The sequence below is a fragment of the Berghia stephanieae genome, chromosome 6 (genome assembly GCF_034508935.2).
Source record: "Berghia stephanieae isolate SIO BIC M18660-M18661 chromosome 6, UCSD_Bste_1.3, whole genome shotgun sequence".
NCBI lineage: Eukaryota > Metazoa > Mollusca > Gastropoda > Nudibranchia > Aeolidiidae > Berghia > Berghia stephanieae.
Genome location: NC_088365.1, coordinates 15,955,122 through 15,967,621, shown reverse-complemented (window position 1 = coordinate 15,967,621; position 12,500 = coordinate 15,955,122). Strand labels below are relative to the sequence as shown.

Here is a 12,500-nt window from a genome sequence, read left to right as displayed (position 1 = left end):
TGACGTCAATATTTGGTTTTTGCACCGCCTAGTGAGTTGTCGTTCATGGAAACAAGTTATTTCATTGGTTGAACTATTGAATACAACTCACGATTTGTCTTCTTTTGTGGCAAAAGACTGGCATTTTGACGTCATTTTTGGTCATTATCAGGCCATAACTTTACGAAGACCACGGTTCTAGTGTCAGGCTATAAGTTAACTATGGCTACGGGCCAAGTCGGTGAATTAAGAGACGGACGGCAAACAGTCAAGTTTCTCAGTCAGGAGGAATTTTACTCATGAGTACGGTGATAGAATGTGAGTAAAGAGTCTTTTCTGAGAACACAACTATCGCGGCTCAGAACTGGACTCAATCTCACCAGAACTGTTTTAATTCTTGCTACTCCATAACTGCTGAATGAACGAGGCTGCTGGACAAAAATCCAATACAATGTCCCTGATAAGCAAACTTAAAGGATGTTGTTATAATATAGAATTCTTGTGTAATGTAATGTAATGTAAATGGTGTTGCTCGAAGCAGCGCCACTACCACATCATCTCATTCGTCTGTAGTGTTTCATTAATCCTGTTTTGTTGATAAAGGGGAAACCCGAAACGTCCATTTGATCTGTTTTCGTATTATAACTTGAAGCTTACATTCAATTTCACATTGTTATTTAATTATAGAATTCTTAGGATTTGAATTTTTTCCCCATAGTAACAAACACAAAAAAAATTTCCTTAAGCCATAAGACCCACGAAGACAGTTTCTCTAGCATAAAACGGATGCATATAAGCAATTGCTTGCTACTCTTGGAGATGACGATTTTCAGTCGCAAAGTACATTCCGACAGATCAAACAAACCCTAGCTACCCATTAGCTGCTGGATGAGTGCTATGAGGGGGGGGGGGGGGGGTCAGAAGAATTCTCGACCGCATCCTTAAACGATACGGAATCTTTAATTGTGAGGCGAGTTTTCTAATACTGAATAATCGATACCCGCTTTCAACAATGAAAATGTAATAATTTGGATTATCGGACAAGTATATTATACTGACAAGTAGGTTTATAGAGTACCTACCACTGTGTAGCCCAATGCGCATGTGAAGAATCTGCTCGGGTCGATGTAAGACGTGAAGATCTTGCGTTTCCATGAGGATATGAAGCGCCATCTTGGCTAGTTCCCTGGCGTGGTGTGTTACACGTACTGGAACACCGCTACACACAACATAGGCATCGCCGATTGTCTCCACCTGGAAGAATTTTGACAAGACAAGTATTGGCCATATACAATTTAAAAAAAAATAAAAATAAACAAAAGACAAAAACAAAACAAAAACAATATTATGTCGTCGTTTTGGGGAAAATCCTGAAAATGGCTGGTAAGGAGAGAGTTCTAAAAACTTAACAAAATATTATAGGGACGCTTCGTAATAGTACCGTTTTGAGATGGTGGGTCACGTATCCTATAGTCTTTCACCACCACCACAGATTACACACCTACATATTATGCGTGAGTTACTTTTGCATTTACTAAATTTAGGTCATAACTCTAAAACAACAATAAATCAATCGAATATTCGGTGAAAACAAATTGAACCATAACATCCATAATATTATACAGTACAATTGCAATCATTGGTCCATTAATATAAAACCATTTAGCGCTAAGTGCTTTTCAACGGTATTTATTGTCTTGAATGTGTATCTATACAATCTCTCTAATTGATTCATTTAATCCGTTAAAATGCCTAACTTTGTCACAAAAGCCTCAGCCTACTGACCGCAACCCACGCAGGGAAAAACCGAGAACATTTGTGGATCACTAGATAGTTGCCGCCTCAAGCACTCGACGACGCAGAGAAGATTGTGTGATTTTGTCACCAAGTGAAGGCCAGTGACTTAAAAAAGAAGAGTGTCCATCCAACACTCAAACGATTCCAGTTCGAATCCGATCTATGTCGTATAATTTTCCCCCCATTATAACCCAACTTTAAATATCACATCCGTAGTGATTGCGTATCTGGGTACAATTACCCCCCCCCCCCCCCCCCCCCGAAAAACCCCCAAAAAACCCCCATCCATTCTACATATCCATATACACATTTTGAATGCTCATTTCTATATTAATTCTTAAGCATACAGTTCCTTATCATGAACATTTTTTTAAAATTCATTAATACTTTGAGCACTTTTAGTTTGATCAAAATTTTCATTGTTCCATGGTTTTACAATTTTCTTACATTGCAAACTATACAAAGTATTATTCTTATAGTAAATTCACTTTTAGGGTCCTAAACTGTTTATCTCAATATAATACCATTTGGAAACTGCAGCTCAGATTAAATGTAGTCGTTAATTATTGTGTTATTACTCTTCTTTTTACACAACAACCCATAAGGATAAATTCCTTCTCAATTGGGGCCCAAGCAAAGTGGACATATTATTGAAAGTCTAAAATCCAAAAGCAATTAGGGTTGATAGATTAAACATTGTTGTAATGGACATTATGTTGCTTTAATCTGAGAGTACACCCATTATAACTCTGATTGGGTTATCAGGCTTGACAATTAGTATAGATGAGAGCATTAAAAGTTAAAAGGCAAACCGTTTTACATTTAAAAAACCCGATGATTTTTTAAAGCTAGCCTTTGCGTATCAATCTAGCAATGCTTAAAAAATGAATATTATTTATTTGGATTGGGGCTTTGATATTAATAGAAAATCTCTTAGAAAGACATTATAGCCGATTAATCTATAAATGTTGGGGTCCCAAAAGGTCAATTGGTAGAGCACTCGCTTCACACACCAAAGGGGCCAAGATCGATCCCGGGTGCAGTCGAGATATTTTCTGACCCTCCTGTTCATCCAGCAGTGAATGGGTAGCTGAGTCTGTTAGATTTGGCGGAAAGTACTTTGCGATAGACTAGTGTCCTATCCAAAGGATAGCAAGCAATTGCTATTGTCCGTTTCACGACATAGAAACCGGGATAAACTTCGGCTCCATGGGTCGAATGGCTCTGAAGTACTACTTTTTAACCTCTAAATGTGACCCATCTTCACAAAGCGGTTTATATCGGGGTGAATCAGGTATTTAAAAAAAGTGATTTTAAAGTTAAAAGGACAATTAATGTAAACTTTTAGTTATGTAACTTAAAGAAAATACTATATCTACTGTGCATATGACAAATTAGGCAGCAGCCACTGGTGTGAGATAAAGATCTGATAAAAGTCTGTATGAAAAAGAAACAGTACCAGATAAAGCAGATAGAAAAATACAAATCCCTTTCCCCCCCCCCCCCCCCCCCCCCACCCATAAAAACAAACCAAGAAAAAAAATAGCAACAAACAACAAACAACAACCACACCCCCCCCCCAATAAAGCAAAAAAAAAAAAAAAACTACAACAACTAAAAGACAAAAGAAAACTCCGAATTAACCAGCTTGAATTTTGGGATGTTTTTTTTTCTTGTAATTTTCTATCTGGCAGTGTTCTATATCTACACACTTTGTCAGATCAATTCTTTTTTCCTGCAGAGCCATTTGGAGCCGGAGTTTATCCCGGTTTCTATTGCAACGGACAATAGCAATTGTTTGCTATGCTTTGGATAGGACGCCAGTCTATCACAAAGTACTTTCCTCCAAATCTAACAGACTCAGCTAAACGTTCACTGCTGGGTGGACAGATCAACTGACAATGTAAATCTAAGACATATTTCATATTTGTGACAATAACATCAAATCTTAGCCTCCAAATCCGACATAATACCGTTGTGAGCTGTTGGGGTACAAATTATAATCGATGCTTACCTTGTAAACCTCATATTGTTCAATGATTGTATCGAATCGATAATAAATATCGTTCAGAAAATTGACAATCTGAAATAAGAAAGGACAAAGAAAAAAAAAGAATTATTTAAAAGAAATAAATAATAATAATAATAATAATGGTATAGATTTATAGTGCGCCAAACATCCCTTCATCAGGAGGGCTCTGGGCGCATAACATAGATTAATTTAATCATGAAGCCCTAACACAGTACACGAACAACGCTAATTATACACATAATCAAAAGAAAGCCTGTCGGAATAAGAATGTCTTCAATCGACGCTTGAATTCCTCTAGTGAAGACGAAGAACGTATCTCTAGTGGTAGTAAATTCCACAACCTTGGACCAGAATGCTGAAAGGCGCGTTCACCAGCCTTCACTCGACAGCGGGGTGTTTTCAATTTGAGGTCGTTCGTTGATCGAAGCGATCGCTGTGGGTTATACCGTTCAACGAGGTTTGAGAGATATGCTGGTGACGAGCCCTCCAGGCATTTGAAAACGATAGTTGAAGATTTATATTTAATCCGCTGGTCCACTGGCAGCCAATGCAGCTGCTGTAGTAATTCGGGAGCTGCAGTTTTTCTGTCTTTCTGTAGTACAACGCGGGCTGCCATGTTCTGTATTTTCTGGAGTTTGTTTATTTTGTCCTTTGTGAGACCAACAAACAGTGCATTGCAGTAGTCCATTTTCGGGAATATCAAAGATGTTACCAATTTGTTGCATTGTAACTGTATTATTCTGTAAATAGTTTCACGGCTCTTGGACACTCTCTGTTAGGAGCATTTTTAAATTTATTAATATTTTGAGCACTTTTAGATCGATAAAAAATTTTATTAGTTCCATATTTTTACAATTTCCTAATACATTGCAAAAGATCCATGTAAATCACCATGTAAATAGTTTCACAGCTCTTGGATGCTCTCTGTTATGAGGGAACAGCTAATGATTAAAATAAAATCATGTTAAGGCAAAGAGTGCCTCGAATTTTACATTACCTTTAAAGGTAATGCATGATAAAAGTGTTGAAAATACAGCAGTAAGTGAGAAAACGTCTCCCAATTTAAAAAAAAACATAGGTGGAGACAAATATTTTGAGCCGTCAAGGACCAAAATCGGGCCTATAATAGTCTCTCAGATGCGCGCAAATGAACCTGGCCAGATGGCGATCGCGACGTCAAATTAAATGACAGATCGCATAGCCCGAACGGATCTTATAAATCATCAAATGACCGATCATTTGTGCGGCTATGTGGTTTAGTGGTATGACACTCGCTTTCGGATCAAAAGGTCCTGGTTTCGAGCCTCGCTCGGCGCATAGTTGAATCCTCGGAGAAGGCTCTTTAATCACATTCTCTCACCGTGTAAAATGAGTACATTAACAGCCTTGTCTCTGTCCGAAAAAAATTGTAACATCGCCTAACAGGCGTCATGTCCCGTACTAAATGTTAAATGTTGCTGTTGGCCAGGGACACCTTGTAAAGCGCTTTGAGCCCATTTAGTGGATGTTGCGCTATATAAAAGCTCAAAAAAATTATGCCCTAGCAGATTTTTAAAATAATCATTTGAGTGAATGGGTGGTAGAATCACCTTTGATTTCAAAAAAAAATGGCTACTCGTATATCAATATGTAAAAACTGGTTATATATTTTTTTAGATTCACACCTCTTCAGATATTTTTGCAAGCTTGTGCAGCTCTGGGAAAACGTCCAGAATTTTTTTTTTTAAAAAAGCAATCTTGTAAGAATCGTATATTTTTCGATTACATTCCTTGCTTAGTCGTCCGATAATCATTATTAAAAACATTAGCCCCAGATCTGTTACTACCCTTCACGAAAGTTAATGTAAATGTTGCTGCTCGATAATTGTTAATAACATTAACTCATTCGTCTGTACTGTTTCATTCATCCTGTTTTGTTGATAAAGGGGAAACCCGTAACGTCCATTTTATCTGTTTTCGTATATCAAATTGAAGCTTACATTCAATTTCAGCTTATTATTTATTTCACGAAAGTTTTATAATGCAATAGAAACTTTCGTAAAACACATTGATACTTTAATTATGTTTTAACTCGCGCAGGCATTACAACGGAAATGATGGACAATTAGAAAAAAAAGAGAGAAAAATAATAATGTATAGGGAATGACATTAGCGGAAGAGTAGCGTCCCTTGATTGGACGTCACAGGCGGAGAAGTTATTTGTAAACAAACCATCTTTTATTTTTAATTTGTAGTCTACATTTTATTTTGTTAACATTTCATAATGGAGAAAACTAAAGAAAAGATTTACGTTAATTATGATGTGCATTTTTGTACAGAAATATAAATAATAAATTTTGTATTTGGAGCTTCTTGGCTTGTAGTTTGTTTGTTTACAAATAACTTCTCCGCCGGTGACGTCCAATGGAGGGACGCTACTCTTCCGCTAATATTATTCCCTATTGACCTGAACTAATCCGCAGTGACAGCGTAATTTCCTCCCCGTGACATAGCTTTTTGATGATGGGATTATACATCAAAACTCAATTTTTCAATGAGTTTCCATTTCATCTCATGTTGGATGTGAATTTCGAGAGGATAATGTACATAATGTGCGGCTATGTGGTCTAGTGGTATGACACTCGCTTTCGGATCGGAAGGTCCTGGGTTCGAGCCTCGCGCTCGGCGCATAGTTGAGTCCTTGGAAAAGGCTCTTTACTCACATTCTCGCACCGTACTCAGGTGTAAAATGAGTACCTGGCCGTTAACAGCGTTGTCTTTGTCCGAAAAATTGTAACATCGTCTGACAGGCGTCATGTATGTTGCTGTTGACCAGGGACCCCTTGTAAAGCGCTTTGAGCACATTTAGTGGATATTGCGCTATATAAAGCTCAATTATTATTTATAAATAATGTAATAAAAATAAATAAATAAATAAATAAATAAATTGAGCTTTTATATAGCGTAGAATCCACTAAACGTGCTTAAAGGGTTTTACCAGGGGTCTCTCACCAACAGCAACATTTGGCATGTAGGACGAGACATGATGTCTGTTATGCGATATTCCAATTTATATATTTCGGACACAGACAACGCTGTTAATTAATGGGCAGGTACTCATTTTAAACCCGAGTACGATGAGAGAATGTGAGTAAATAGACTTTCCGTAGACCCTCCGTTACGAAGGCGAGTTTCATACCATTTTAGACAATAGCCACGCATAGCACTAATAGCAAAAGGTCTGAGGTTCGATCCCGAGTTGAGCCAGGCTGATATTTTGGAAGGTTTTTTTTTTCTAGTATTATTGTTTGTGTTTTGTCTGGTACTGTTTTTCATACACACTTTCCAGATTTTTGGTTTGTATTGTTTTAAAATATTTGACCCATCATCTCAAAACGGGTTATGGGTAGGTTTGGCTGGAAACTATTGATTTTACTGTAAAGTGATACGATACTGTTAGAAAAATCTATGTGGTCTTGTTGTATGACACTCGCTTTCGAATCGGAAGGTCCTGGGTTCGAGACTCGCTCAGCGCATAGTTGACTCCTTGGAAAAGGCTCTTTACTCACATTGTCTCGCCATACTCAGGTGTAAAATGAGTACCTGGCCGTTAACAGCCTTGTCTCTGTCCGAGAAAAATTGTAATATCGCCTAACAGGCGTCATGGCCCGTCCTACATGTTAAATGTTGCGGTTGGCCAGGGACCCCTTCTACAGCGCTTTGAGCACGTTTGGTGGATATTGCGCTATATAAAAGCTCAAATTTTACAAAAACTAATAAACAAAAATGAACGACGTAAAGAAGGAACGAAATTAAAGTCACTCAGCTCTTTGTTGTTATTTTTAGACAGCCTGCTAGTGATTTGTTTTCACTCATATGAATCAGACTATAAACGTTTACGGTTACACTAAGTCTTGTGTGTTGGTATCTTGATTTGGCTGGCGGATGTTTTGAATATTTTACCAAACCGCATAGCATCAATAATCAATAATGCCGTTTTCAGGCGGCAGGTGGCAAATTTATTATTCACTTGTATGTACTCAGAGCCTATTGACTCACCTGTAAAGGCTCACTGACGCTAGATAACTCCGTGAAGCCCTGGATATCACTGAAATATACACTCGCTGATTGGAACGTTTCGGGTTTAACATCTATCTGCTTTTTCAAGCAATCCGCTACAGTCCTGGAAGGTTATTACAAAAATGATATGAATGATTATTGGATATCGACAACTTTTAAGATTACTGAAATGTCAATAATATTTTACAGTGAATGACATAATCAGTCGGATGGTGAAAAGGTTTGGACTGAGATATTGCCAGGTTTAGTTAGAAGGTCAATTTTAATTTTAAAAATGAGTTCTTGTCATAAATGATTAAATCAACCCTTTTCGAAGATGATGATGATGATGATGATGATGATGATGATGATGATGATGATGATGTTGATGATGATGATGATGATGATGATGATGATGGTGGTGGTGGTGGTGGTAGTGGTAGTGGTGGTGGTGGTGGTGGTGGTGGTGGTAGAGGTGATGATCGAGGTCACGACAAGACGACGACGACAGCAATAAAAACACGGGAGGAAAAGTGGATGAAGGAGGTGAAAAAGGTTTTTGAGGAGGGAAAGGAAGATACAGAGAAAAAGAAAGAGGAGGAGATAACGGACATACGAAAACGTATGCTTTCATTAAGGACAGACAGAATAATACCAATGTTGTACTCACGGAGGTAACATCTGATACAATAAATTATCCGATTTGTTTTTCTCCTCCTTCAACTCATGGGCATGCATATCGGCTTCTCTCGTCACCTTGTCCAGCATCTGTTCTATGAGGCTTTTGGACTTGCTGGGTAAATTAATGAGGAAAAAACAGCTTTAAAAAACATTTAAACTAGAAGACACGATGGGATGGGGATTTGGGGGGGGGGGGGGGGGGGGGGGGGGGTAAATTTGCAATAGCTTAGAGTCGTTAAAATAAATATATATTAATTTATGATTCAACTTATTAAATAACTTATCTATGATTTCACATTATTATTATCATCACCATTATAATTATCATTATTATCTACTATTATTATTGTTATGAATCTTTTGAATCTTGAATCATACCAAAAGGTTAGCTATCCGTTGTTACTGTTCATTTGTCGCTATAGAAACGGGATAAATTCAAGTCCCATGGAAACGTATAGAAGACCATTATTAACGAAAGAGTGAAAATGGAGAGGTTTCTTGTGGGAACAATACAGACAGTGGACGTTTCGGGTACAAACCCTTCGTCAGCACATCAATACACAATTTAACGTGAAAAAAAAACAAATAAAATAAAATGCAAAATAACTTGTATCGTCTGTACCTTGAAAATATTCCAAAAAACAACGTAAAATATCCGTATTGTCCATTACAACAATGATAATTACGTTCGGTTATGAGACCTGCAAATATTAAGTGCAAGAAAGATGCAAACCGATGTCAACAACCAAAAATGATTAGTTTAACCCATTTCCCTACCGCATAATATTGAGCTTAAAATTGAGTTTTATATAGCGCAATATCCACTAAATGTGCTCAAAGAGCTTTACAAGGGGTCCCTGGTCAACAGCAACATTTAACATGTAGGACAGGACATGACGCCTGTTAGGCGATATTACAATTTTTTGGACAAAGACAACGCTGTTAACGGCCAGGTACCCATTTTACACCTGAGTACGGTGAAAGAATGTGAGTAAAGAGCCTTTTCCATGGATCCAACTATGCGCCGAGCGCGAGGCTCGAACCCAGGACCTTCCGATCCGAAAGCGAGTGTCATACCACAAGACCACATAGCCGCATAAAACGGTAGGGGTTGACTGAAGCATGTGATCGTGAAAATACTAACGAAAGAGTGAAAATGGAGATGCTCCGTATGGGAACAATACAGACAGTGGACGTTTCGGGTACAAACCCTTCGTCAGAACAACAATACACCACTTAACGTGGAAAACAAATAAAATAAAATGCATACGATACATATTTCCATCCGCGCTCTTTTACGCCCCGTAAAGATAAAAATCTGCCTATAGATCCTGTTACTAAACTAGTTACGCCACCCTATGATCCAATATATATCCTATTCAATGTTTGTCGTCCGAACGACCTACTGCACACTTCTTATGAGTTTTGAACCGGAGCAAAGTAAGGTGTGACGTCACGACTTCTGCGTCCCATTATTTGGCCAGTGTTAAGCTCTGAGTTTACGAAGGCTACGGTTAGAGAGACTTAAGAGAGAACTAATCACTTAATTAGCGGTCTAAAAAACAATAACTTCATTCATTCTATACTCACGCGCTATACTTATTGCTGACCCGTCTGATAAGCCCAGCCAGAGCATCGATGGTGGGTCGTTCGTTTGGGTGTTCTCTCCAGCACTCCATGAGAATGGTTCGAACAGTAGAATCCACGTTTTCGGGGATCAGGGGACGGAATGGAATGGAGCCACCTTTGGATAGACGTGACACGAACTCTGGGGTGTAATATATAGGGTGAAGGAAATTATCAGATGGTGTGGATGTGGGTGGTGGTGGTGATGCTGCTGTTGATGATGATGATGATGATGATGATGATGATGATGAGGATGATGATGATGATTGTGATGGTGCTGCTGCTGCTGCTGCTGCTGCTGTTGATGATGATGATGATGATGATGATAATGATGATGATGATGATGATGATGATGATGATTATGATAATGATGGTAGTGGTGGTGGTGAAGATGCTGCTGCTGCTGATGGTGGTGATGATGACTGTGATGGTGATTACGGTAGTAGTAGTTTTGTTGATGAATCATTTTCATTACCATCCTCGTCACCCCCACGGTTACCTCCACCACCACCAATCCAGATGAAAAAAACTCAATGTCAAATTAATATTTTAAGAATTTTTCACTGTTTTAGATTTTTGTACGAATTGTGTCAAAGATAATTTAAGTCGCATATCGGTGTTGTAATGTAAAGTTTGGTTCTTGTTCTCAATTTTAAAAAACGTAGGCGTTTATGTGAAATTTCTTCATTAGACAAGATTTCTTTTTCTGCTTCTGCTGGGAATTCCCACAGATTCTGGAAAATAATATGGAAAATTACTTCACCCCTCTCATTGGAAAACCCTATCATTTCGAAGTAAATGCGTATCTAATCGTTGAATAATGCTTTGAACGTTTTGAATAAAAAAATTATTCAACGATTGCAGCATCTTTTTGCACATTTTATTGGTGTCAAATTAGGTTAGAAGACAGCTGATTGGTAATTATAAATAATCTTTTGGTGCGCATGAATACAAATCCAACTTTTTTAGTTTTTGGTCAAATTGCCAGTCAAGCAGAAGCAGAAAGATACAAATTATGGTGAATAGAAATACTAATACCATACCATTTGGTTACAAAATATCTAATAGTCTTACTTGTAGGGGTGGAATAAACATACTCTTTCATTTCTTTGTATTTTTTAAACCCGTTATATTTTTATCGTGATATAACACATGCTCACAGGCTCGTTGTGTTACTGAGCACGATAAAAATAATTCGTTTAATAAATACAAAGAGATGAAAGAATCGTATAATATTCAATATAAAAGAGATAAATCATTTGATTACCCGGTTGTGTTTTATAAGACTTCCCTTGCTATTGGCAATTAGGGACAACATGTGCTATAGATAGTATGCGCTTGGCTAAGCAGCTCAAAACATTGCCACCCGGAAGTATAACTGACCAACACACAATACGATGTGTAACCTTAAACGTTTATAATCTGGTTAATACAGTTTAGTGAGTATTACCCGTAAATGAAGATGGCAAAAAACAATAACAATGACCCGAGTGACGTCATCTTCGATCTATCTACATTGCACCTGCCTAGCAACGGCCATTTTGGTTCTACACTCAACAGAAAGAATCAAGCTGTGTCTTTATTTACAAAGAGCACGGTTACTTTTAAAGAATTAAATTGATCGAATTTTTTGTTGTTTTTTTTTTTTTTTCTGCTAAACTCATTCAGTGTTTTACAGCTGATATTCAACATCGCTCGGAGAAGGAGAACTATCGGTTTTACGGATTTCCAAGTAGAACCACTTTGGTTGCAATGAGCTTTATTAAGAGGAAGTGACGACACGACTTTGGAGCCGGTATTGCGCGTTTAAGTAAAATACTCACAATATCCGCCAGCCGGATATAACAAACCGGACACACGAACTTGAGCGTTTATAAACTGATTGATGATAGAATGTAGTGAGAACGAATCATAAAAATAGTTGCCTAACTCAGGGCTTTGTGACATCAATTTCGTTTCTTCTATAAACTAAATTTTCAGCATCTAATTCACCCCGACATAAAACCGTTTTGAGAGGGGGGCTTTGGGGGGGGGGGGGGGGATTACGATTTTTCATGTGAGCTTATGCAATATCACAAATGAAAATGAATGAATAGTCATTTGTAACATCCGCTGTGGATTATATTTGTAGTTTTTAAAGGTTTTTTGAAAATAATTTTGTGTTATTTATACTTTGGTTCCCAACCGTAAACAAACGAAGTCTAATACTGATTAACCAGTGTTTGAAAAATTCCCTTATTAGATTTTCAGCTGCTTGATGTTTCATTTCACTAAGAACAGGAGAGGAATTTGCTGAGCTGTTTTGTTGTATTTCTTCAATTTTTTCTGTTCAAAGATTTTCAATAAA

At 37.7% G+C, this 12,500-nt stretch overlaps 1 protein-coding gene across 1 annotated transcript in view; it reads right to left on the bottom strand.

Moving 5' to 3' along the window:
- LOC144975781 (atrial natriuretic peptide receptor 1-like) overlaps positions 1 to 12,500 on the bottom strand; it is a gene marked incomplete at its 3' end in the record, with an annotated part of 93,313 nt that overhangs the window by 459 nt on the left and 80,354 nt on the right. Inside the window, exons 18-22 of the mRNA XM_078919969.1 lie at positions 10,118 to 10,295; positions 8,517 to 8,639; positions 7,847 to 7,970; positions 3,791 to 3,859; positions 1,062 to 1,233 (exon numbers count right to left, since the gene is read on the bottom strand). Of these exons, the coding sequence (XP_078776095.1) occupies positions 1,062 to 1,233; positions 3,791 to 3,859; positions 7,847 to 7,970; positions 8,517 to 8,639; positions 10,118 to 10,295 (666 nt within the window). The remainder of the gene's footprint in view (positions 1 to 1,061; positions 1,234 to 3,790; positions 3,860 to 7,846; positions 7,971 to 8,516; positions 8,640 to 10,117; positions 10,296 to 12,500) is intronic.